General features: G+C 43.5%; 1 protein-coding gene across 4 annotated transcripts in view; it reads left to right on the top strand.

The window, feature by feature from the left end:
* Nucleotides 1-1856: 1856 nt before the first annotated feature.
* Nucleotides 1857-27188, top strand: part of LOC102959635 (solute carrier family 23 member 1-like) — a 57099-nt gene continuing 31767 nt past the window's right edge. For 3 of the 4 annotated variants that reach the window (XM_042972996.1, XM_042972990.1, XM_015534903.2), the window contains exons 1-3: nucleotides 1857-2176; nucleotides 4507-4653; nucleotides 14885-15042. In XM_042972996.1, coding sequence (XP_042828930.1) covers nucleotides 2135-2176; nucleotides 4507-4653; nucleotides 14885-15042 — 347 coding nt within the window. In that variant the 5' untranslated portion in view covers nucleotides 1857-2134. The remainder of the gene's footprint in view (nucleotides 2177-4506; nucleotides 4654-14884; nucleotides 15043-27188) is intronic. The other variant, XM_015534904.2, reaches the window with a different exon arrangement.

Here is a 27188-nt window from a genome sequence, read left to right as displayed (position 1 = left end):
TGGAATACCACAGTAGCTTTAAGGTAAGAGATGGTAGCAGAAGCCAGGCCAGGCCAATGATGAGCTGAGGGATCACAGTCTGTAGAAGTGACTCCTGAGGGGTGGAAGGTAGAGGAAAAGGAGGGGTGATGGCTTGGTTCCTCATCTGAACTGCTGAGGGAGGTGGGGACTCCACGGACATACATCAGCAGCGGCCACAAGCCAAAGGACTTATACGAGGAACCACGTGAGACAAAGAGTGTCGGGCCCAGAAGAGAGGACTTAAAGAGCGAGGAAGTTTCTGGAACATACTGTATAGGCAACCAAACAAAGTGGGTAACAGGAGACCATCTTTCTGTTTTACCTCAGTTGTGTGTAGCTAAGGATTTTACCTCATAGCGTAGGGGAGTTAACTGTATACCTAAGCAGTCGCCAGGGAGAGGAAAGAACGTAGCCACGAAAGGCAGGACCTTCAGTGTCGGGAGGATAGAGTCTTTGAGAAGTCTCCTTCTTCCATGTTATCCCAGAAGGTGACAGGGAAAAGACATGTCTGACACAAACCCAACTTTGCCCGTGCCCCCCAGGTCTGTGAGGGTAGGGGTTGTGGTAGGCAGTAGAGGCCGCCCCCCACTCTGCCTCACACCTGCCGGGTCTTCCTGGAGCAACGAGGCCTGTGCTGCTCAGGACAGAGATCCACGTGAACGGTGGCACCTGCTCTCTGTGTTCACTTCATAACTTGCCCCGCTCAGAACTGCACATTTAGTGTGTTCAGGGAAACCCAACAGAGGCCGGAATCCACACCTTCCCGAAGCTAAGTAGTCTCACTTTCACTTCTGAGGTGAACTCGTGGCCCCGGGGTGCCATTTGGAGAGGATCCACGTTTCCCTTCAGGGATAGTGGGGGGAAGCCTGCTCTGCGGCCATGTCCCCTGGAGCCTCATCCTTTACATCTTCAGACCCAGAGGGCCTGTCTCCACTAGGACCTCCTTGGCCTCCACAGCCTGTGGAGCAAGACTGTCTGGGTTTTGAATCTCACCTTCTACATTTGTTATGAACCTTAGGCAGGGAGCTTAACGGGCCCATCAACATCCTACTTTCTTAATCTGTAAAAAAGGAATGGGAACGCTAGTTTGTTGTGAATGTTAAGCAAGGTAATACCAAAAAGGCGTAGCACAGTGTACATAGCCAAGTATTCAGTAAGGCCAGCTACTTACCGCCGGCTTTTCTGTCACAGCCCAAAGCAGGTCTGTCCCCTCCCTTGTCAAACACCTCATTGTTGCATTTTTTCAGGGCCTCCTCTTGGACCAATGCCCACTGACATCTATGTGCATCCCACCATGTGTTTCCCGAACCTTAGGTCCCAGTGCCACCCATTCCAGAACATTCTACCATCATGAGTAGCCGGCTTACTTTGGACTTCATGGAGGGGGCTTTATTCGGAGTTTTTGAGGAGGGCCCTGTGCAGAATAAGAGCAAGAGTACACCCTCCCGGACTTCTCTCTCTACAAGGTGGGTTATTAGACATTTCCGGGTGTGGGGAAGACAAACACCTAAGGATTAGAAGCACATTTCTCAGGTTCTCACCCAAGGGCTTTGCTCCTCCAACGCACCTTAGCAGTTTCTCCTGGATCCACAGTAATGCCCTTTGTTTTGTGATGATATCATCAGAGGCCAGGCTGGTTGAACTTATCTTTTCAAATGCTCTCCATTCCGGTTCAACTAGTCACCAAGAATCAACATTCAAAAACTGCAAAGCCGTTGTGTTCAGCCCAGAGCCTCACCCTCACCAACCCCCCCCTCCCCCCCGCCTCCTAGAATCAGACTTCCAGAAAATGTGGTCATGCCGCTCCCCGAAAGGCCGTGCCCAGTTTGTCTCCTGTAGTGCCATAGAGGATCATTAACTTCTCTGCACTTACTCAAACTTAATTATGAAACATTCGCTGCACCTGAATGCACCTTGATCTCCTGTGGCGATTGGAGGGGGCAGGAAGGAAAGTCTGGAAGCCCCACCCTGCCCGGAGCCGGCCCAGGATCCCTGTCTTTCTCCCTCCCTTGCTGTTTTGGCGAGCAGCGAGACGTTAATCTCTTCCAACTGGAGCAGCTTCACTCTGTTTTCATCCCGAGAGGAGGCCAAAAGGAGCCCACCCCAGGTTGCCATGACCTCTGCCATCACCAGCTGTGAGCCTTCGCAAGCCTTGGTGAGTGCCCCGAAAAGAGAGGAAGCAAGCTAAGGGGGAGGGGCAGAGAGGAAGAAGGAGGCCTGGAGGGGATGTCCAGGGGGAGTCCCAGTGTCCTCAATCATTATTCCGCCTGCCCAGGACGGTGGCTCACGTCCTAGACCGGAGTTTAGATTACTAGACAGGTGTGCCGCTCCCAGCCTGGCCGTCGTGCGGCAAAGATTCCTGCCTGAGGGCTAAACTCTGTGAATAAATTCGAAAGCCGCGAGGAGGAGGTGGAGGAGGTTTTACCTTTATTCACGGGTTGGTCTCTGCTGGATCTAAATTTTTTTGTTTTTTCGAGGTTTCTCAGTGTTACAATTTCTTTGGACAGAAGGACTTTCTGCAACAAAGCAAGGGAAAGAGAGAGGTCAGCAGAGAGAGAGAACTAATATTTACCAAACAACCGACACGCGCCCCCCGGCACTTAACGTGCTTTATTTTCTTCCTTCCGAGCCAATGATGCAGGCGCTTCTGTTCCCAGGTGAGGAACCCGAGGCCCAGAGAAGCAGAGAGAAGCCTCCGGAGCCTTCTCTGGCAGGGCCTCGAGCCCTGACCCCACCACCCTTCTGACCGATTTTTGACCACCTAAAAATAACAGGGTGAACCCAGTGGAGACGCTCTGACCTCGCCAGTGGCCACCACAGGCAGAGAGAGCCCCTCTGTGCCCGGCTAGGGCTGCAGCCCAGGGTGCCTGTGGGACGGGTGTCCCCGTGAACCTCGGCTGGGCTCTGAGAGCTGCCAGACCCCTGCCCACCGCTGCTCAGCCTTCTGGGGAAGAGGCCCTGGCCGTCTCTTCTGGAAACTCATGGGAGGCACCTGAGAGAACTCTCTTCATTTCTCTTCAGAGTTCTTTCTGCCTCTACGTCAGGCAAACAAAACAAACACCTTGGGAAAGAAATCGAAGACTCCCACATTTTGGCTTCCTGGAGGCTCTCTGGGGAGTGGCCGGTCTGGGCATGTACCCACCCCTCTCTTCGGTGGCCTGTCTTCCCTTCTTTATAAGCACCCATTTTTCTAGGATGTTTTTGGTTTCACATTGCAGGTTGCTCTGCTAGAAATTTCTAGGCATGTTAACAGGGAGAAGACAGCTTCCTGACCCTGAAAGCTTGTGGCCCAGCTAGGGGAAGGCAGGGTGCACAGAAATGTTTCTAGAACTAGAGAGAAAATGGTACATTATGTAACAGAGGTGCAGCGCGCTGGGAGTTACCGGGAGAAAAAATCATATGGGTGGAGGAGGCATAGAGCTCTTGCCATCAGGGAGTGGGTAGGAGAAGCAGGGGCTCAAGTTGGGGGCACAGGGTAAGCTAAGGCACTGATGCAGGATAACGGAGGCCACATTCGGAGACACCTGGACAACCCCATTGGTCGGAGCCGCGTAAATCGGGAGTGTTAGGAAACACACCTGGAGGGCCAGGTGGGGGAACGGAAGCTGTGGGGGGTATGAGTGGAGCCAGAGGGGCAAGGGATCCATCTGCCCCCCCCACACCCCCCCCCGGGGACTCCACCTCCGGCTCTTGCTGTCCCTGCACCGGAGTCCCGGCAGCTGCAGGGAGGTGGCATTGCACTCTCTCACATTAGCACGTTCCGTCCATTCATTGGGTCTATACTGAACACGAGCGCTCTCAAAGCGGGGACGCCACAGAAGGGTAAGGCACAGTTAGTGCATTCTAGGAGCTCACAGCCCAGCAGAAGGGATGGATCAGGTAACTGACTATTATAGAAACAGGCTGAGATGAGAGCTTCGGCAGATGTAAACAGAGCACCTACGAGGGCAGCGACACCTTTCGGGGTCAGGATCCCCATTTCCCTGTCTGGGAGGGAAATCTGCCCATCTTCTGACCTTGGAGTTGAACCCCACCTCTCCTCCACAAAGCTGCTTCTCTGCCGGGGCTTCAGGCAATGCGCCCGCTCCCCTCGCGTGGTCCCAGACTTCACATGCAGGCCGTACTGAAGATGTATAATGTAGAAAATCACTGGTCTTTTGAGTCTGGACCTAGAAATCCCAAGCAGGCCCACCGTCATCGCTGTCCCAGTGCCTCCTGCAGGCCGTCCAGCTCTCCATTTGAAATCAGGAAGTCCACTGATTCCTCCTAAAATGCCCTGATGTGGGGCACCTGGGTGGCTTGGGCAGTTAGGCATCCGACTCTTGATTTGGGCTCAGGTCATGATCTCATGGTTGTGAGATCGAGCCCCATGTCGGGCTCTGTGCTGACATGAAGCCTGCTTAAGATTCTCCCTCCCTCCCTCCTTCCCTATCTCTCTCTCTCTCTAAAAAAAAATGCCTTTCTGTGCCCTTCTCATGTTCCCAGCAGAGAGAAGACGATGTGCTCAACGGTCACACTGAGGGCCCAAACAGGAAGAAGGGGGGGCAGTCCAGGAGCCCCAGCAGCAACAACCTGGTCTATAGCATCTTGGAGGTCCCACCATGGTATCTCTGCATCCTCATGGGAATCCAGGTAACGCCACCCAGCAGGCACTGCGTCCGAAGAGGCTCTGCCTCCAAAGCGACATCAGTACACGGCCCGGTCAAATCAGTCAAGATCCACAAGTTCAGGCGCTGGTGTCCTTGTCTCCCATGCAGGTGACCTCCAGGGGAACCCAGAGCTCCTCGGGTCTCTTTCTCTCAGATGCTGGGGATGGGGGTGAGGAATTAGGGGAAGATTCTCCCTCGTGCTAAGCTGAGAGGTCCCATCAAGGACGCTGTGTCATTTTTTTCTTCAAGATACCAATTTCAGTTTATTTCATTTGCAACAGCTAAAAAATTTGATAACCAATGCTTGGCGAATTTGGGGAAACCGGTACTCTCAAACCCTTCCGCTGGAATATTATTTGATGCAGCCTTTCTGGATGACAATCCGGTGTAGATCATATACCCTTTAACCCAGTCCTCAGTGCTGAAGAATTTCTCTGGATATATTGGCAGGACTTGCTAAGATAAATGCAAAGATGTTCTGGTAGCATTATTGGTAATAGTAACTTCACACCACACAACAAACAAATAAACAAAACCCTAGAAACAACGCCAAAATATCCTTCAAAAAAACTGGTTAACAAATTGTGACACATCTTAGCAAATGACTTTTTTACGCAGAGAAGAGAAAAGAGAAAGATATATATTTATCTTGCAGTTAGAGAATGTGCCCCAATATATAGTAAGTGAAAAAATCAAAGTAACTGTGTATAGAGTGTTAGTGTGTGTGTGTGTGTGTGTGTGTGTGTGTGTGTGTGTGTGTGTGTTAAAAACAAAGAGGTGGAAAGACAGAAATAAGTATATGCAGTGATTTGGGGGTTTGAAGGACTCAAACTCATAAAGGGATTTAGCTTTGGGAAGAAGAGCTAGGAAAGGGGAGGTGGCTTTCCCCTGTCACCTTTTATTTTGTAGCTTTTTGTGACATGGATGTGTCTCTTAATTTTACAAACTGTTCAATATGGAATATTAGAGATGGGTTACACTTCTTGTTTACATATTTATGCTTTTCTACAAAATAAGAAAAGTAAATACCATACTGTTTTAAAAACATTATTATGAGCCAATGAAATAGATAATATAGATAATGTAGATCTATATTCCCTGACTCAGAAAACTGTAAGGAATTTAAGAAAGCCAAGGCTGCCGTCCAGTTTCCCCAACACCATTCGTTGAAGAGACTGTCTTTTTCCCATTGGATGGTCTTTCCAGCTTTGTCAAAGATTAATTGATCATATAGTTGTGGGTCCATTTCTGGATTTTCAATTCTGTTCTATTGATCTGTGTGTCTGTTTTTGTGCCAGTACCGTACTGTTTTGATCACTACAACTTTGCAACATAACATGAAGTCTGGAACTGTGATGCCTCCAGCTTTGCTTTGCTTTTTCAAAATTGCTTTGGTTATTGGGGGAGGGGGGTGTCTTTTGTGGTTCCGTGCAAATTTTAGGATTGTTTGTTCTAGTTCTGTGAAAATGCTATTGCTATTTTGATGGGGATCTCGCTGAATGTTTAGATGGCTTTGGGTGGCACGGACATTTTAACAAATGCCTGTTCTTCCAGTCCATGAGCATGGAACGTCTTTCCATGTTTCCGTGTTTTATAGTTTCCGGGGTACAGGTCTTTCACCTCTTTGGTTAGATTTATTCCTAGGTATCTTACTACTTTGGCTGCAATTGTAAATGGGATTGTTTTCTTAACTTCTCTTTCTGCTCCTTCATTATTGGTGTATAGAAATGCAACAGATTTCTGTACATTGGTTTTGTATCCTGTGACTTCACTGAATTCGTATATCAATTCTAGCAGTTTTTTGATGGAGTCTTTCAGATTTTCTTTATATAGTATCATGTCATCTGCAGATCGTGAAAGTTTTATCTCTTCCTTGCCAATTTGGATGCCTTTTATTTCTTTTTGCTGTGGGATTGCTGAGGCTAGGACTTCCAGTAGTATGTTGAATAAAACTGATGACAGTGGACATCCTTGTCTTGTTCCTGACCTTAGGGGGAGATCTCTCCATTTTTTCTCCATTGAGGATGATATTAGCTGTGGGTTTTTCTTATGTGGCCTTTGTTATGTTGAGGTATATATATTGCCTCCAAACCTACTTTGTTGAGGGTTTTTATCATGAATGGATGTCGTACTTTGTCAAATGCTTTTTCTGCATTTACTGAAATGATCATATAGTTCTTATCCTTTATTTTACTGATGCGATATATTGCATTGATTGATTTGAGAGTATTGAACCACCATTGCAACCCAGGAATAAATCCCACTTTGAGCGTGCTGAATGATTTTTTAAATGTATTGTTGAATTTGGTTTCCTAGTATTTTATTGAAGATTTTTGCATCTATGTTCATATTGGCCTGCAGTTCTTTTTTAGTGGTGTGTTTATCAGGTTTTGGTGTCAGGATAATGCTGGCCTCATAGAATGAATTTGGAGGTTTTCCTTCCTTTTCTAATTTTGGAATAAAGAATAACAGGTATTAACTCCTCTTTAAATGTTTGATGGCATTTACCTGTGAAGCCATCTGGCCCTAGACTTGTTTGTTGGAATTTTTTTGGTCACTAATTCAATCTCTTTTCTGGTTATCAGCCTGTTCAAATTTTCTATTTCTTCCCAGTTTCAGTTTTGGTATTTTATATGTTTCTAGGAATCTATCCATTTCTTCCAGGTTGTCCAATTTGTTGGCACATAGTTTTTCATAATATCCTGTTACAATTATTTGTATTTCTGTAATGTTGGCTGTTATTTCTCCTCTCTCATCTGTGATTTTATTTATTTGAGACCTTTCTCTTTTCTTTTTGATCAACCTGGCCTGAGGTTTATCAATTTTATTGATTTTTTTTTTCAAAGAACCAGCTGCTGGTTTCATTGATCTTTTCTATTGTTTTTTGTTATTGTTTTTGTTTTTTAGTTTATCATTTATTTCTGCTCTAATCTTTATTATTACCTTTTTTCTGCTGGTTTTAGGTTTTGTTTGTTGTTCTTTTTCTAGCTCCTTTAGGGGTTAGTTTAGGTTATCCATTTGAGATTTTCTTGCTACTTAAGGTAGGCTTGTATTGCTATACACTTCCCTCTTAGAACCGTTTTTGCTGAATCCCAAAGGTTTTGGATTGTTGTTTTCATTTTCATTTGTTTCTTTTATTTCCTGGTTGTCCCATTCACTGTTTAGTAGCATGTTATTTAACTTCCATGTATTTGTGATCTTTCCAGATTTTTTCTTGTGGTTGACTTCTAGTTTCATAGCATTGTGATCAGAAAACATGAATAGTAAGACTTGGATCTTTTTGAATTTGAGGCTTGCTGTGTGGGCTGATATCTGATCTATTCTGGAAAATGTTCTGCGTGCACTTGAAAAAATGTATATTCTGCTGTTTTAGGATGGAATGTTCTGAATATATCTGTTAAATCCATCTGTTCCAGTGTGTCATTGAAAGCCATTGTTTCCTTGTGGATTTTCGGTTTAGATGATCTGTTTATTGATATAAGTGGGGTGTAAAAGTCCCTTACTATTATTGTATAATTATTGATTAGTTCCTTTATATTTGCTATTAACTGTTTTTATTTATTTGGGAGTTTCTATGTTGGGTGCATAAATATTTACAATTGTTGCAACTCCTTGTTGGATTGTCCCCTTTATTATTATATAGTGTCCTTCTTTGTGTCTTGCTACAGTCTTTGTTTTAAAGTCGATTTTGTCTGAAATAAGTATTGATACTCTGAGTTTCTTTTGACATCCATTTGCATGATAGCTATTTCTCCATCCCCTCACTTTCAATCTGCAAGTGTCTTTAGGTCTAAAATGAGTCTCTTACAGGCAACATATAGATGGGTCTTGTTTTTTAATTCATTCTGTTGCCCTAGGCCTTTTGATTGAACTATTTAGTCCATTTGCATTCAAAGTAATTTTTTTTTAATTTTATAATGTTTGTTTGTTTGTTTATATTTTTTGATTTTTTAATTTACATCCAAGTTAGTTAGCGTATAGTGCAATAAGGATTTCAGTAGTAGATTCCAGTGATTCATCCCCTGTGTATAACACCCAGTGTTCATCCCAACAAGTGTCCTCCTTAATGCCCCGTACCCATTTAGCCCATCCCCCACCGACAACCCCTCCAGCAACCCTGTTTGTTCTCTATATTTAAGAGTCTCTTATGTTTTATCCCCTTCCCTGTTTTTGTATTATTTTTGCTTCCCTTCCCTTATGTTCATCTGTTTTTTATCTTCAATTCCACATATGAGTGAAGTCACATGCTATTTGTCTTTCTCTGCCTGACTAATTTGGCTTAGCATAATACCCTCTAGTTCCATCCACATGGTTGCAAATAACAAGCTTGCATTCTTTTTGATTGCCAAGTAATACTCCATTGTCTATATATACCACATCTTCTTTATCCATTCATCCGTCGATGGACATTTGGGCTCTTTTCACATTTTCACTATTGTCGATAGTGCTGCTATAAACATTGGGGTGTATGTGCCCCTTCGAAACAGTGGCATGTATCCCTAGGATAAATACCTAGTAGTGCAATTGCTGGGTCATAGGGTAGTTCTATTTTTAATTTTTTGAAGAACCTCCATACTGTTTTCCAGAGTGGCTGCACCAGTTTGCATTCCCACCAGCAGTGCCAAAGAGATCCTCTTTCTCTGCATCCTCGCCAACATCGGTTGTTGCCTGAGTTGTTCATGTTAGCCATTCTGACTGGTGTGAGGTGGTATCTCATTGTGGTTTTGATTTGTGTTTCCCTGATGATGAGTGATGTGGAGCATTTTTTCAAGTGTCAGTTGGCCATCTGGATGTCTTCTTTGGAGAAGTGTCTATTCATGTCTTTTGCCCATTTCTTCACTGGATTATTTATTTTTTAGGTGTTGAATTTCGTAAGTTCTTTACAGATTTTGGATATTAATGCTTTATCTGATATGTCCTTTGCAAATATCTTCTCCCATTCTGTCAGTTGCCTTTTAGTTTTGCTGATTGTTTCCTTCGCTGTGCAGAAGCTTCAAAGTAATTATTGATACATATATGTTTATTGACATTTTATCACTTGTTTTGTGGTTGTTTCTGAAAGTTTTCTCTGATCCTTTCTTGTCTTTCTCTCTGTCATCTTTTGCTGATTTTCTTTAGTGGTATATTTGGACTTATTTCTATTTATTCTTTTCATGTTTATTAATGGCTTTTGATATATGGTTGCCATTAGGTTTGTATATAACTTCTGCATATAGCAGTCTCTATTAAATTGATAGTTAAGTTTGAACCCATTCTTTTCTCCTCTCCTCTCCCACATTTTAAGTGTATGTTATTATACTTTATATTTTTGTGGGTGGGAGTTCCTTAACTGATTTTTTACAGAAATATTCATTTTTACTGCTTTTGTGTTTCCTACCTTTATACTGTCACTTTTGATCTCTCCTTTCCACTCAGAGAGTCTCCTTTAATATTTCTTGCAGGGCTGGTGATTTACAAACTCCTTTAGTTTTTGTTTGCCTGGGAAACTTTTTATCTCTCCTTCTGTTCTGAATGATAGCCTTGCTGGACAGAGTATTCTGGGCTTCAGATTTTTCCCATTCAGCACTTTAAATATATCATGCCACTTCCTTCTGGTTTGCAAAATTTCGGTTGAAAAATCTCCTGCTAGCCTTATGGGTTTTCCCTTGTAAGTTAATGACTTCTTTTGCTGCTTCGTCTTGCTGCTTTTAAGATATTTCCTTTATCACTATATTTTGCAAGTTTAATTACAATATGTCTTGGTGTGGGTCTGCTTTTGTTGATTTTGTTGGGAGTTCTCTGTGCCTCCTGGATCTGGATATCTGTTTCCTTCCTCAGATTAGGAAAGTTTTCAGCTCTTATTTCTTCAAATAAATTTTCTGCCCCCTTTTCTCTCTCTTCTTCTTCTGGGACTCCTGTAGTACAAATGTTATTATGTTTGATGGAGTCACTGAGTTCCCTAAGTGTATTCTCATTTTGTGTAATTTTTTTTTCTCTCTTTTGTTCAGCTTGATTACTTTCCATTACTTTCTTTTTTTTAAAGAAAAAAAAATTTTTTTTAACGTTTATTTATTTTTGAGACAGAGAGAGACAGAGCATGAATGGGGGAGGGTCAGAGACAGGGAGACACAGAATCTGAAACAGGCTCCAGGCTCTGAGTTGTCAGAACAGAGCCTGATGCGGGACTTGAACTCATGGACCGCGAGATCATGACCTGAGCTGAAGTCGGCCGCTTAACCGACTGAGCCACCCAGGCGCCCCTCCATTACTTTCTTCTAGGTTACTAACTAGTTACTCTGCTTCTGCCATCCTGTTATTCATTCCATCAAGTGTGTTTTTCATTTGGTTTATCGAGCCCTTTATCTCTGCTGTGTTATTCCTTATCTCTGTGTTAAGGGTCTCACTCCTGTCTTCCACTCTTTTTTTTTTTTTTTTGTTAAGTCTGGTGAGTGTCTTTGTGATCATTGCTTTAAATTCTCTATCAGGCAGGTTATTTATATTTGCTTATATTTCCATTTCTTTAGATCTCTGGCCATGGCCCTGTCCCGTTCTTTCATTTGGGATAAATGTCTCTGTCTCCCCATTTTTCTGCCCTCTCCGTGTCTGTTTCTCTGTGTCAAGTCAGCTATGACTTGTGCTCTTCAAAGTAGTGACTTTACGAAGAGGAGGTCCTGGAGTGCCCTGCAGTGCAGTGTCCCTGTTCACCAGAACCTGGCACTTCAGGAAAGTAGCCTGTATGTGTTGCTTACACCCTGCTGTTGTATCTGGATCATCTTTCCTTTCAGTACAGTTGTCTGCACGGGCTCTCTGCCTGTTGTGGGCAGAAGTTCCTCTATGTGGTGTTAGTGGGACCCAGGCAGGCCGGCTCCGAGGGGGCATACCTGCCAGGGAATTGGGGAACGGGGCAGTGGTGTTAGGAAAATTTGCATTGGGCCACTAGTCCTTTGCCAAATCCCCCAAAGCACCGAGGTGGTTGTTAGCTGGGGGCTGCATGTCAGGGCAGCAAGGGGTGTGAGGCTGAGTTCCATGCATGTGGGAATGGGGCCGCGGCAGGGGGGGGGGGGTGGTTTGGGGTGGCCTGTGACTGGGCGGGGCAAACACCACTGGGCGGGGCTTTAACAAAATTTGTCCTGGGCCCCGAGCTGAGGCTACAAGTGTCTGTGCAGCCCACCTCCGGCAGGTGGCTCTGTGTTCATGCTGGGGGGAGGGGAGGGGGAGGAAAATGGCACCTGCCAGCTCTCTCCTTTTCAAAGTCCCCCGGCACACTCCAAAATCACTTTGAGCAGATCTGTCTCCTGTTTGCCCCAGAGGTTGTGTAAACTGCCATTTTTACCTTGCCTCTCCACGCAGGCTGCTGGCTCTTTAAGGGCAGTGACCCGACTATCACCTGCCTTTCCAGCTGGCCCGGTGCTGAGTCAGCTGACTTTTAAAGCTCCAGGCTCCAAGTCCCCCTGGTTTTACAAACTCACCGAATTCAGTCCCTCTGGCTTTTAAAGCCAAACGTTATAGGGATTAGGCTTCCCTGTGTGAGCTCCCTGGTGCGAGGGCCCATTTCTCTGCCCTGTATGTGTGCGCAGCTCTCTCCCTCCCTCCCGTGGGCAGCCTCCCTCCACCTTTCTGACCTTCCTAAACTTTCAGATGCAGCTTCTCCATATTTAGTCGTGGAGTTTGTTCTGCCAGTCTTTGGATCGCTGTCCGGTTTATTGACTTGGATGTGGATGATACCTACTTGTAAGCGTGGGAGGGGGTGAGCTCCTCCTACTAAGCCATCTTCCCAAGGTCCAAGTCTCCTGCCCGTCTTTAAATCAGATGGTTTGGTTTTTGCTATTGAGCTCTATGAGTTCCTTTTTTGGATGAGTTAACATTTTTTGGATGTTAACCCCCTTATCAGATAGATGGTTTGCAAACTGCAAGTATTTTCTCCTATTCTTCGGGTGCCTTTTTATTTTGCTGATGGTTCCTTTTGCTGCGCAGAAGCTTTTTAGTTTGATGTAGTCCCACTTGTTTATTTTTGCATCTGTTGTTTGAGCTTTTGGTGTCATAGCTAATAATCTTTGTCCAGACCAATGTTAAGGAGCTTTTCCATTGTGTTTTCTTCCAGGAGTTTTACAGTTTCAGGCCTTATATTTAAGTCCTTAATCCATTTTTGAGTTACTTTTTGTGAATGGTGCAAGACAGCAGTCCATTTTCATTCTTCTGTATGTGGTTATCCAGATTTCGCAATATCATTTATTGAAGAGACTGCCCTTTCCCCTTGAGCCTTTTTGGCTTGCTTGTCAAATATTAGTTGACCATATATGCATGGGGTTATTTCTGGGCTCTCAGTTCTGTTCTACTGGTTTATTTGTCTACTTTTATAACAGTACCATACTGGGGCACCTGGCTGGCTCAGTCAGTTAAGCATCCGACTTCGGCTCAGGTCATGATCTCACAGTCTGTGAGTTCAAGCCCCGTGTCGGGCTCTGTTCTGACAGCTCGGAGCCTGGAGCCTGCTTCAGCTTCTGTGCCTCCCTCTCTCTCTGCCCCTCTCCTGTTCATGCTCTGTCTCTGTCTCAAAAATAAATAAACATTAAGAAAAAAATTATGACAGTACCATACTGATTTTTTTGTGTGTTTTTTTTTATTTTTTATTAAAAAAAATTTTTTTTAATGTTTATTTATTTTTGAGACAGAGAGAGACAGAGCATGAACGGGGGAGGGTCAGAGAGAGAGAGGGAGACACAGAATCTGAAACAGGCTCCAGGCTCTGAGCGGTCAGCACAGAGCCCGACGCGGGGCTCGAACTCACGAACCGCGAAATCATGACCTGAACCGAAGTCAGACGCTTAACCGACTGAGCCACCCAGGCGCCCCTGTGAGTTTTTTTTTTTTTTTTTAAATAACGTTCCTCCAGTTTTCAAAAACTGCCATAAAATTTAGCAAAGAGGCTGCTTATTTATGTCGTTGAAAAATGAAAATCTGGTATGTTTTTGTTATTTCATTTTTGTCTCACTTTTTAAACTAAGGAAAATATCAAAATATCAACCAGTTCTCAAGTACCATACTGTTTGATTACTATAGCTTTGTAATAAAAATTTGAAACGAGGGGGTTGCCTGAGTGGCTCAGTCGGTTGAGCGTCTGACTCTTGATATCAGCTCAGGTCATGATCTCACAGTTTGTAAGTTCGAGCCCCGTGTCTAGCTCCACACTGAGCATAGAGCCTGCTTGGGATTCTCTCTCTTCCTCTCCCCTGCTTTCTCTCTCTCTCTCAAAATAAAGAAACTAAAAAGAAAAGAAAAAAAGTTTGAAATGAGGAATTAGGATGGCTCCAGCCTTGTTCTTCTTTTTAAGGATTACTTTGGCCATTTGAAGTCTTTTGTTGTTCCACACAAATTGTGACATTGTTTTTTCTATTTCTGTGAGGAATGTCATTAAAATTTTGATACAAATTTCATTGAATCGATACGCGGCTTTGGATAGTATGGAAATTTTAATAGCATTAATTCTTCCTCCCTCCTGCTAATTTTCTGCTTAGTTTATTCTTCTTGTGCTAGTTCCTTGAGGTGTAAAGTCATTCGAGATTTTTCTTCTAGGTGTTTATCGCTATAAGCTTCCCTCTTCAAACTGCTTTTGCCACGTTGCATAAGTTTTGATATGTTGCGTTTCCATTTTTGTTTGTCTCAAGACATTTTTTGATTTCTTTTGATTTCTTCTTATTCCCGTTGGTTGTTCAGAAGGGTATTGCTTAATTTCCACAAATATGTGAATTTTCCAGTTTTCCTCCTGTTTCATGCCATTCAGACCCATGGTATGATTTCATTCATGAAATTTGCTAAGACTTTTTGTGACTTAATATATGATCTATCTGGAGAATGTGTTCGGGGCTTCCTGCTCATTAGTTTTGCCCTCACCTTGTACCTTGTTTTAATTATGAGCCTCTTGCCTTCTTCTTATTCTTAAGGCCCCTTCCTTGGCTCCTGTTATGTCCTGCTATTTTGTGTCCCTGCCTTGGTTTCTCATGTAGGATATCGGTTCCCAGTGCCAGGGTTCTGCCCTTGAACCCCAGACCCTCTGGTTAGGTCCCTGTTAGTTGCTGTCTGGTCTTCCTACTTCCTACTGCTTATCTGGATCTCTGCCTGTCACTCATGGTCCGGCTTGAGTAGTGCTCTTTCCTCTGGCGGAAGAATGGGAATGACGGTGGGATCAGGTAACCTGGCATCTGCTTAACCGTCCACTCTTTCTGCTCTGCCCACAGCACTTCCTCACGGCCCTGGGGGGGCTCGTGTCAGTGCCACTCATCCTGGCCAAGGACCTGTGTCTGCAGCATGACCCCCTGACTCAGAGCTACCTCATCAGCACAATTTTCTTCGTCTCTGGCTTCTGCACTCTCCTGCAAGTGTTTTTTGGAGTCAGGTAGGTAAAACTCTTTTCCCGGGATTCTGACTTTTACCTGCTGGGGTATCAGCAAGATTTGCTTGGCTTACAGCTGCAGAGGTGTTTAGGTAGACATGATGGAGGGAACATGGGACTGGGAATCAGAGCCTGGGTTCAGGTCCTGGCTCCAACACTTACTTTCCATGTTAGCTAGGATTCTTGATGAAAGTCCCATAAGTCCAGATTGGCTTAGGCAAAAAATTGTTCTTTATCGGTGTATAAGGTCAAGGGAAGAGAAAGGCAAGGTTACGCCATGCATCAGGAGCACATTGAACCAGGGGCTCAAGTGCCACTGGGACTTTTTCTTCTCCTCTTGTCTCTACAAAGGCCTGCCCCTGGTATTTGCGAGATGCAGGGCAAGGATACAAATGGAGCCCCACACGCTGCATGTCTAAAACCAAACTTACAAACTCTTAAATAAGGTATGTTCTGGTCATTCTACCTGGAAGGCCAGGTTTGAATTTAAAATTTTTTCACTGCTCTAAGTTCTGCTTTGGGACCTAGCCACATGGGGAGGGCCAACCCCCAGCCTGTGGCCTTCCCCCTTGTCTTCTTATGTCAAGTTTTGCTCCAGATCGTAAATGTCCTTACACTCATGAATGTGGGCTGCATACCCACCCCCAACACACATATGCTCATGCACATACACACATACACCAGATTCTCCAAATAGCTGACGCTTGGCCATCCTTCATAGGCCTAGGGGTATGTACACCTGCATCATGGTCTGCTTTCAGCAGGGCAGACCTGGGGAAGAGGTCCAAGCAGGTTCTGGAAGAGGCTCAGGGCCATTTGGGCAGAGGAATTCTTGAGTCTCAAAGGGGAGAGGCACACAGACATGAGGTGGACAGAATCCCTTGGCCCCGCAGATGCCTCCCAGAGGAGGGAGAGTGGAGCCTCCTGGGACAGCAGGCTAAGTACAGGGGGCTCTCCTTTCCTCGTCTGGATGCAGGGCTGTCTCTTCCTCACACTGTCAGTGCCTGTGCTTCATTGTCGTGGTCACGCTTCCTGCACAGGACCGGAGGCAGGTCCTTACGCTTGTCTCCCAGAGCAGCTGAGGACTGCTCTGGCTGGCCTCGCATTTTAAAATTCCAGGGAAGAGCTCTGATGGGTGCGACTTAAGCCAGATGCCCAGCTCTCACCCATCCGGGCAACACATATGGCAGCTCTCGTTCGGGAAAACTTCCTAAAGAGTCAGGGAAGGAGAGTTCTGTTCTGAACAGACGAGACAGCAGGGTTTCGCTGAACTGTGTATGTGGTTTGGTACCCGGAAAACAAGGCCGATGAAAGTATGGCCCTTTCTCCCTGACAGTAAGACTGAGATGAGCAAAATCGTTATAACCAGTGGAATCACCTTTAAAAAAAAAAATAATAAATAAATAAATAAATAAATAAATAAAAACACCATCAAGTCCTTTATGTTCATATGTAGGTTGCAAAAATTAGCCTGAGTAAAATGGGGTTCTGTTGCTCTGGAGCTGGCCTGGACAAAATTGCGAGGCCTGGAAAATGTGTCTTCAGAACTTTTTCCTCCTCATTTCGACACATCCTCTCTTCATATTCTCCACCACCACCCCTGCCCCAGCTTGTCTCCCAGAAAGAACTCTGCACCGTGGCTCCCTTCTAGGTTATCAGGAGGGATCAGGACATCCCTCTCTGAGGGTCGTCCAGACCTCTCCTGCTCACCCCAGATCTGTTAGTCGTGGGCCTTCTTCCTTTATCATTTATTTAACATCTAGTCCAAGGACATATCCAAGTTTTGTTCAGCCTGAAGGATGTCCAGTTTTCGGTGTCCTCTTTAAGAAGGACACAAAAGTATGGTACAAAATCCTGCATGAGAGACAATATTATTACATTGAAAAAAAATCATGATAAATTACGACATTTTTTTTTAAATTTTTTTTAACGTTTATTTATTTTTGAGACAGAGACAGAGCATGAACGGGGGAGGGTCAGAGAGAGAGGGAGACACAGAATCTGAAACAGGCTCCAGGCTCTGAGCGGTCAGCACAGAGCCCAACGGGGGGGGCTCGAACTCACAGAACGTGAGATCATGACCTGAGCTGAAGTAGGACGCTTAGCCGACTGAGCCACCCAGGTGCACCAAATTACGACATTTAAAAAGCAGATTAACACCACAAATGTCACAAATTCCAAAATTTTCCAATCTTTTTTTTTTAATTTTAAAGTTATTTATTTATTTATTTTGCGAGAGAAAGAGAGCACGAACAGGGAAGGGGCGGAGAGAGAGGGAGAAAGAGAGAAACCCAAGCAGGCTCCGCCCTGTCAGCAGCAGAGCCTGATGTGGGGCTCGAACTCACAAACCTCGAGAACAAGACCTGAGCTGAATAACAAGAGTCAGATCCTTAACCGGCTGAGCCACCCAGGAGCCCCTACTCCTTTCTTGTTGAATTGAAAGTGGTGTACTCTTTGATCGACATTTTCTGAAGAGAAGGAAAGATAATTCAGTCATTCTGCTTCCGTGGGTCGGTCCAAATTTGTTACTACTGCTAGTTAAGATGCGTGGTCATCCTTTCACACAAAACTGTAATACCACTATAGATTTGTGCCCTACAAACACAGACATTCTCTTGTCCGTGATTTCCATCAGAAATGTCTAAAATGCATGCTGCATTTAAAAGTGTAAATGGTACATTATCAACTATATTCTTGATAGGAGAAAACTTCCATCTTGCCTGCATATCAATGAGACTCACGTCTTCTCTGGCGATTTTGCGTATCTGATGGTTTTTAGATTTTCCACAGACTTGCTTCTGGCACCCTACATTTCAACCTTTGTTTCTCCTCCAACGTCCACATACGTCAGGTGCCATAGGACACATTCATAACATAACGTGACCTCGGGTTCGTGCAACTTCACGAAGTAGAGTGAGCTGGCACAAGGGGAGGTAGGAGTATTGCGAGACCCAGTCATGACCCTGAGGTGGCTAGCAGGAAATTAAATATACATGGGTGGGGATGCCTGGGCGGCTCAGTCGGTTGAGCGTCCGACTTCGGCTCAGGTCACGATCTCGCGGTCCGTGGGTTTGAGCCCCGCGTCTGGCTCTGTGCTGACCGCTCGGAGCCTGGAGTCTGCTTCGGATTCTGTGTCCCCCTCTCTCTCTGCCCCTCCCCCACTCATGCTCTGTCTCTCTCTGTCTCTCAAAAATGAAGAGAAACATTAAAAAAAAATTAAAAATAAACAAACAAACAAACATGGGTGGTTTAGTGGTCTCAACCCACATAAATCTATCCTGCCACATTCAAACTAAATTGATCCTGACTCAGCTTCCCCTGGCCAAATCCTAAGAGTGCTTATGACCTTTCAAATGCCATCTGATGCAAGATTTAGAGTCCGTGAGGAGGCAGTGCAAAGAGGCAGTAGCTGGCCAAATGTGGCTGAAACCATTTACTTTTACAAAGTTGACAAAGGCCTATGGCTAGTGCACACGTTGCAGGACCCCCGGGACTTGAGAAGGAGCCGGGCAAGTGAGGGTCCCTTTACCCTAAATCTCCTTTTGACCTAATCTGTGCCAGGCCTGTGTCCTGCCCTGGAGTTGCGAAGGGAAATGGAAAACATTTCCTACAATGTGCTTCTGCTGACCTATATTGATAGAAGGTGACATGACAGGAAAAATTAATATCCATCTGTTCAGTGTCAATTATCTGAATCAAACCACACAGGTATAGACGGATATGGGGCTGGCCGGTTGTTTCCAGGATAGACTGACTGCAGACAACATTCAGAGGAGTATATTCACTGCTGGCATGTCCCTTTTGCCTGAATCAAATCAAAGGCACTTTCCAAAGTGCTTCCTTTGCAAGTCATTTCCAGGCGAGACGCCAAGGCTTAAGTTCTTGCAACCTCTATTGAGGAGTGGAGACCAGTGCCCACGGCTTTGGAGGGTTATTTCCCTGCTCTCTCTTCTTCTGTCACCATCTCGGTGAGCTAAGACTTCTTCCAAATCCCCGACCAAGGACTCAGAGAGGTGCAGGGTTTGCTCTGGTCTATCTATCAGACCCCCTATTTTCCAGGATCGGCTCTGGGAATGTGAGATGGTGCGGTGGGATTAGGGACAGCTTGCGGTAACCTGCCTGGGTCCCAGGACACCCCGCCCCATGGAGAGTTACAAACACAAAGCACTTCTGGATGGGGGAGTCCCCCACATAAATCTGAGATGGCATTAATTATAATTATGGAAGAGTACTGAGTTTGGAAACTGGAGGACAGAACTCCCGTCTTGGCTTCTGTACCATGGGAACTTAGACAAATCATCTGCCCTCTTTAAGGCTCAGTTTCTCGTCGGCAAAACGAAGGAATTCAACTATACGATGTCTGAAAGTCCCTTCTGTCTCTGTTGTGGACAGATATGATGTTGACAGAGAAGATGATGAAGCCCCGGGTTTCAATGGGATAATCAGTAGTAGAAGTGCCTCTGGACCTAGCCTTCTGGTAGGCTCCGTAAGAAACACAAACTAATCAGCAGTTAGGGCCCAAAGAACTTGAAATTACACCTTAATTAAACATGCAGAGAAAGAGGTAAATAAAATTAGGAAATGAAATAATGTTAATGCCATTAGGGTGGGGTCAGGAATAAACGTGAGTTTGGTTCTAGGAAATAAGCTTCTGTCTCAGGTGCTGATGAGCAACTCCCTAAGACATTATAGATTGTGAAACCTAACTGAGAGTTGATGACTCAAAGGCCAAGTAGATCTGGCTACTGGTTATTTGCTGGTAACCAAAAATTCTGATGTTGCAACAAGGTCATCATGATTAAAACCACATTAAATAATCAAAAGGGAATGATAAGAGACGATAACTGCTGCTCTTGATATAGGAGTTCCCAAGCACTGTGCCCAGTGTGGGGCAGGCGGCTGTAATCCTTGGCGACACGGACAGCTGTCTCCCTGGTACGGCTTTAAGGGTCTTGGGTGCATCCCCTAAGAGCCTTCCTCACTTAGGTGTTCACTTCTGCAATTCACGGAAGGGCATACTTCTATCATTCATTTCAAAATAAGACATTAATTTTGAAAGGAAATCACTAGAAGAAATCAGATATTGACTATGTGTGATTCTAGGCCTTAATGCCATCTCTGGAATTATTCATAGTTTGTAGTGGTAATTTCTTTTTCTGGAGTGGTTCCAGGTAACATGTCTCTCCATTTTCCTGGGAATAGCTCAAGTGTGGAACACGTACTTCTGGCAAAGTCCATCCGCTTGTCTTATGCTTACTCGCATACAGTTTTTCCTGAGTCAGCTCTGGCCTTGATCCTTTGCATCCAGTGACTTCCTGTGGCTGAGCCCAGCCCTGCCCTACTCTGTGCCTGTCATTGGTTATGCAGAAAGGCCATGGCCATTGCCAGAGGTATGCAGCCACTTTGCTCCTGCCCTCTTGACAGCCAAGTCACCAGATGTGCCATTGGGGCTCTGATGGGAGCAGGAACAGTGGTGGCTGTTGGGATAGAAGAGTGACCTGACAATTCATCACATCAGAGGAGTCCTAAGGAGGGGGCTGGTGTGCTTCCTCTGGGTTGAAGTTGAGTAGTTACCCATAGGGAGGGCACCAGTGGTATTTCCTACAGTGTACCTGCTTGATGGAGGGAACTCAGGAAAAACATGAACAGAGTGTTCTTCATCCACTAGTGAAGTAGTTGAGCCTCAGAGTGCTCGGGATTTCTTACAACACAGTGACCCTCTTAAATTCAAGGCGAATTCATCAGTTCCGTCTTACGTTCCTGAGACTCTGCTCCCCATTCTGGTCTGTTTCAAAGAAAAGTCCACGTGACATCCTCCTTTGCCCACTCAGGGACTGACTCAAGAAGGAACATTAACATGATGACATGGTGAGGCTGGATTCCAGCAGATCGCCCTCCAGATGCATCTGTCCCCAGCTGTTGACCGCCTCCCCGTTCACCCGTGTTCTTCCCCTCCTTACCCACAGGCTTCTCAAATTCCACATGTCCCAACCCCAGAACTCCTCAGGGGGATCATCCCTTCCAGGTTCCCAGGTGCTTAGGGCCCTACCTAGTGGAGACTTAATGCTCCTTCTCCTTTCTTCCCTGGACAATATTTGCATTATTTTCTCTTAGAGTCCTCTTGTTTCTGTGAAGAGGAACTGTTTTTTAATTTTTCCAAAGCCGTGAGAATTAAATTAGATAATGCATACAAAGAGGTTAGCTTAGTGCCAGGTACAAAAATTTTATTTTTCACACCAGGAAAAGGATTGTACTATACACAAATTTTGCACCCTCCCTCCCTTTTTTAATAATTAAAAACATTTGATTGTAAGAAACAGTCCTCCTCCCCCTTTTTAAACATATACAATGCACCATAATATTTTTCCATTTCCAACAAACACATTTCTGCAATAGTTCTTTTTAAAAAATGGTCACTTAGTATTTCATATTCTAGAAAATATAATTATATTCTAATTTATTTAACTATTTACTATTAAAGGAGACTTAAGTTGTTTCAGGTTTTTCACTATTGCAATAGCAACCAACGTGATTTGTTAAGTATGAGTAGAAATTATATGTATACTGACAATCATTTATCTAGTTAAAGACAGAAGAAAGGCTGATAGAAATGTTTAAGATTATATTTTTCATATATATATAAAAGGTATATATTATACGTATGCTGATAAAGCTTATCTGGTTAAAGATTAAAAATAGACTGGAGCAGAATGTTAATAACCATTTCTGGGTTATAGAATTAGGGTAATTTAAATTTATTCTTTATATTTGTCTTGATTTGCCATTTATTTTTCTTCAGTGTTCATGTATTACTTTATAACTGGGAAAAGTAAAAACCATTTAAAAGGTGTTTTTAGAAAAGTACCAGGGTATGTTTCATGAGCCATACCCTTTGAGTCTGTGCCTGAGAACAAAAGTCCAGTAGGCTGCCTATTACTGTATTGGAGGGGGGGACTGGGGCTGGGAGTTATGCCCCAACCTTGAGACAAATTCTGAGATCCTGCAACCTTTTCCACTTCACCTGCTTTCATCTTCGTTTCCCCAAGTCATTTCTCCATGATCAGCATTGAAGCCCTAAAAATAAAAAAGGACACGTGTGTTTGTCTTTGGGGCAGAACAGAAGGGAGGGCTGGAGCAATGGCTCCCAATCCAGCACGGATTTTGGGTGGTGGGGGAGGGAGGAGGTGTAGGGGGTGGTCAAAGGGTAGTGAGCAGTGATGGGTTTAAAGAAGATAGACAAATAGGCTTCCCCTCCTATTTCACATCTTCCTCCTATTTTTTCCCCCTAGGCAGAGTCAAACATTTCATCCCTTTAAGCTGATTATTTAGCTCCATATCTCTAATTAACACACTTCCATTTTAGGTATTACTAATTGATGTGCCAATATGAATGATTATGATCTCCTTTTCTTTCACAGCCCACTCCCTCTCACTGCAAACAAGCATACTTCCCATCCTCTTATTCTCCCATGCTCCCAACATAGATCAATATTCCATATTTACATTATAATTAATGACTAGAATGCTATTTGGAGCTGAATCACAACGTGCTTTTCCTGCCCAGATTTTTGTTTTCCCTGGAGTTAACACCTTTCTTGTTTCTATACTTCATTTTCTATGTACTTATTTCTAATTCGGTTATATACTCTTTGTTTATTGTCTAAATTTCTTCCTAATAATTTCATTCACATCAGCTTCATCTTCTTGAAGAACTATCTCCTAGAGCTCTCTGACTTGCTGCAATTTGGAGTGGCTGCTCTATATGCCTGGTATCCATTATATATGTCATCCTGAGATGACCCTTCATCCCTATCCTGAGAACCCCCTTCATGTCAGTTCTCAGTCTAGGTCTCTTATTCCCACAGTGGTATCCTTTTTGGAGAAACACAAGAGTCCAGTAGCTTCCTGAGAGAGAAAGAATACATCGGAGATAAATTTTGTAAGACTTCGTATATGTGAAAGTATCTTGATCCTACTCTCATGCTTCATTGATAGCTGGGTATAGAAATGTAGGTTGGGAATACTTTTCTCTCAGAATTTGAAAGTATTGTTCCATTGTCTTATAACATCCAATGCGATTTTAAGAAGGCCAAACCTTTATGTAATCTTTCCCCCTTACCCCACCCCAGAAGATGGAAAGAACTGCTTTACAATTCTGTGTTATAAATGTTTAGTTATGTGTCATGGCCTGAGTTTATTTTTATCCATTATACTGTGTACTCCATAGGTCCTTTTAATATGCAAATACTCGTCCTTCAGTTTCTTTGAATTTTTTCCTCAAACTCCTTTTATTCACATGCTGGATTTCCTGGACTGGTTCTCTAATTTTCTTACTTTTTCTATCCTTATTTACATCTCTTTGTATTTTTGCTCTTTTGGGGGGAGGAAATTACATCAATTTTATCTTCCAACTCTTCTGCTTAATTTATTTATACTATAAGTTTTAAAAGATTTTTTTCTGTTCTCTGAATATTCTTGTTTTTGCATCCTATTCTTATTCTATGAATGCAAGATCTCTTACTTGCTAAAGATACAAATGAGGGTGTGTTTTAAAAGTATCATCCCCTTGCAGGACAGGTTACTTTCTTTTATTTTTTTAATTAAAAAAATGTTTTTAACGTTTAATTTTGAGAGAGAGAGAGAGAGTGGGAGAGAGAGAGAGGGAGAGAGAGACAGTATGAATGGGGGAGGGGCAGAAAGAGGAGACAAAGAATCCAAAGCAGGCTCCAGGCTCTTAACTGTCAGCACAGAGCCCGATGTGGGGCTTGAACTCACAAATTGTGAGATTATGACCTGAGGTGAAGTTGGACGCTTAACCAACTGAAATTCAGGCTTCCCCAGCTATGCTAGGAAAAACACAAAGATGCTGAAATTCATGACACCATATTAAGACTACAATGTGAATTGTGACCCTTGCTGTTGGGACATGTGTCATTCCTGCATGTCATGCTATGATGAAGCCCAAAGTGAACGAGACACACTCTCAGGTTCAGAACATCTAGTCAAGCTTCTGAGGCCCTACCTTAAAATATGAGCACCCAAGTGCCCCTTTAATTTTTTTTAATATTTATTTATTTTGAGAGAGAGATAGCATGATCAGGGGAGGGACAGAAATAGAAGGAGAGAGAGAATCACAAGCAGGCTCTGCGCCATCAGCACAGAGCCTCATGTGGGGCTCGAACTCATGAAGATCATGAGTTTAAGATCATGATCTGAGCCAAAATCAAGAGTCAGACGCTTAACCATCTGAGCCACCCAGGCGCCCCAAGACAAGTAACTTTCATCTGTTTCTTTATTTGGGTCTCTGTCATTGATAGTCCTGTGGTTGTCTGGCGATCTTTGTATATCTGCTCATATTTTAAGGTAGGGCCTCAGAAGCTTGACTAGATGTTCTGAACCTGAGAGTGTGTCTCGTTCACTTTGGGCTTCATCATAGCATGACATGCAGGAATGACACATGTCCCAACAGCAAGGGTCACAATTCACATTGTAGTCTTAATATGGTGTCATGAATTTCAGCATCTTTGTGTTTTTCCTAGCATAGCTGAGGAAGCCTGAATTTCAGCATCTTTATGCTTTCCTCTCAGGTTGTCCTATCCTCCAGAAAAGGACCTTCCAGTCTCTTGCCCAGAGGGTAAAGACCTGGCTGGAAGTGTGCTAGAAGCTCAGTGGGAAAGTGAGCTGGAAGTTTTCGTGTTCAGTGTACATATATTAAATGAATCATCCCAGTGTTCAGTACGGTATCTCCACTTCAACTGTGCCCGTGTCCCTGCAGTCTGCAGTTTGCCTTTTTCACGGAATAAACTTAAAGTCTTCTGCCAAGATGGGGGAAGGATAGTTACCTGGCTGGTGTTCTGAGAAAGATTTTTAACCTGTTTTAGCTCCACGTTTAACCCTACTTCAAGAACGAACTCCTGACACGTGGTGAGTTTTCCAGTATATTGTCATTTCCCGATTGCCTCCATAGGATACTGATTCCCCAGGAGGTTAAATCAGTTACCACTGTTCATCTGCTCTTCAGCTTTCAGTTTGTTGCAACTGTCTCCTGCTCAGGTCTTTTTATCCTTGTAATTTATTCTTCTAAAATATATTTTAATCATTTTATTGAAGTTTCAAGAGAGGGCAAGTGTATAATCTGGCATTCTTAATCAGAAGTCATTTTTATTATTTTGTAAAAAAGTCAACACATATTAAGAATATTGGGGCGCCTGGGTGGCTCAGTCGGTTATTCCAACTTCAGCTCAGGTCAAGATCTCATGGCTTGTGAGTTTGAGCCCCACGTCAGGCTCTGTGCTGACAGCTCGGAGCCTGGAGCCTGCTTCAGATTCTGTGTCTCCCTCTCTCTCTGCCCCTCCCCTGCTCATGCGCTCTCTCTCTCTCTCTCTCTCTCTCTCTCTCAAAAATAGATAAACATTAAAAAAATTTTTTTAATTAATTTAAAAAAGACTATTAAATTTTTGTGTTTATTAGTTGCCATAAACATATTTATTGTGCTTTAATTTTGATTAAGATATTTTTGCCATAATAAAGTTTTTATGTTTCTATGGTAAAATGTGTTACTTTTTTCCTTTGCTATTTCTTGATCTACTTTTAACTTAGAAATCCTTTCTATATCCAATAGATAAGTAATAACCTTTTAAAAAAGTATCTTGTCTGTGTGTTGTTTAGATTTTTTAAATTTAACTCTTGAATTTATTTAGGATTCATTCAGGTGCATTGTATGAAGTAAGTCCTCAAATTGATTTTCTTCTCTGTAAAAGCCAATTTTCTCAGTATCATTTATTGAATAAACCATCTGCTCCTCATTGGGAATCAAGATTTTATTCATCACATATTAAGTTCTTATAAATCCTAGGATCAATCTGTTCAGGCTACTGTTTTCTGCCATTGATTTCTTTAAGTCTTCAACCATTACTGCCCTATTTTAAAATTAATAACTTTGTCGTGACTTTATCTAGTTAGGCAAGCTTTTCCTCATTATTCTTTACTTTAAAAGTCTTTCTAATTTATTCTGGGGCACCTGGGTGGCTCAGTCAGTTAAGCATCCGACTTCCGCTCAGGTCATGATCTTGTGGTTCATGGGTTTGAGCCTCGCATCGGGCTCTGTGCTGATAGCTCAGAGCCTGGAGCCTGCTTCAGATTCTTTGTCTCCCTCTCTCTCTGCCCCTCCCCTACTCGCACTCTGTCTCTCTCTCTCTCTCTCAAAAAATGAATAAATATTAGGGCGCTCGGGTGACTCAGTCGGTTAGGCGCCCGACTCCGGCTCAGGTCATGATCTCGCGGTCCATGAATTTCAGCCCCACATCAGGCTCTGTGCTGCCAGCTGGGAGCCTGGAGCCTGCTTCAGATTCTGTGTCTCCCTCTCTCTCTCTGCCGCTCCCCTGCTCATGCTCTGTCTCTCTCTCTCAAAAATAATAAATAAACATTAAAAAAAGAAGAAATATTAAAAAAAATTAAAAGTCTTTCTAAGTAATTCTAATTTTTAAATTCTTCCAGATGAATTTTTAAATCATTACATGAAATAAAATATTCTCATTGGGATTTTGGTTGCAATTGCATTACATTTATAGATTAACTTGGAATAAGTGGACCTTTGTAATATTGAGTTTTCCTTTCAGGGAACATAGTATATGTCTCATTTATTCAAGTCATCATATGTCTTCTATTAGCATTTTGTTTAAAAATATTATCTCAAGTTATTTTATCATGCAGCTGTATCCTCTTATATTTTTTGAACATACTCAACAATTTTCACTTATTTCTTCAAGGAAATTTTTTCCTTTAAGTTTTCAGAGCAGGAAAACACGCAGGATCTTTTTCAGGCCCAAGTCACGCTGGATTTTCTGCCTATTCATCACTTAACCTGGATAAGAGGTCTATGTAGTCGTAGTGTCTAATGGACAGGATCAACTATGGCCATTCTGTTGCTCAGCCCAGCAGACAACTATTCAACTAGGTTTGACTTTTGAGCTTTCATATTGGTCTCTGCATTTTCCAATTTTAGCAAGAATCTTACTAATTCAGTGTAGTCAGAATCCCTGCCCTCCATATCTGATTGGGTTCGTCAGTTCTCTACCATCACTCAGATGATGTCTGATCACCCTGGCCTGCCTTCAGCAGGATCCCCCCTGCCTTATCCCTTATGTTTC

The sequence above is a fragment of the Panthera tigris genome, chromosome A2 (genome assembly GCF_018350195.1).
Source record: "Panthera tigris isolate Pti1 chromosome A2, P.tigris_Pti1_mat1.1, whole genome shotgun sequence".
NCBI lineage: Eukaryota > Metazoa > Chordata > Mammalia > Carnivora > Felidae > Panthera > Panthera tigris.
This window is presented reverse-complemented; position numbering and strand designations above follow the sequence as displayed.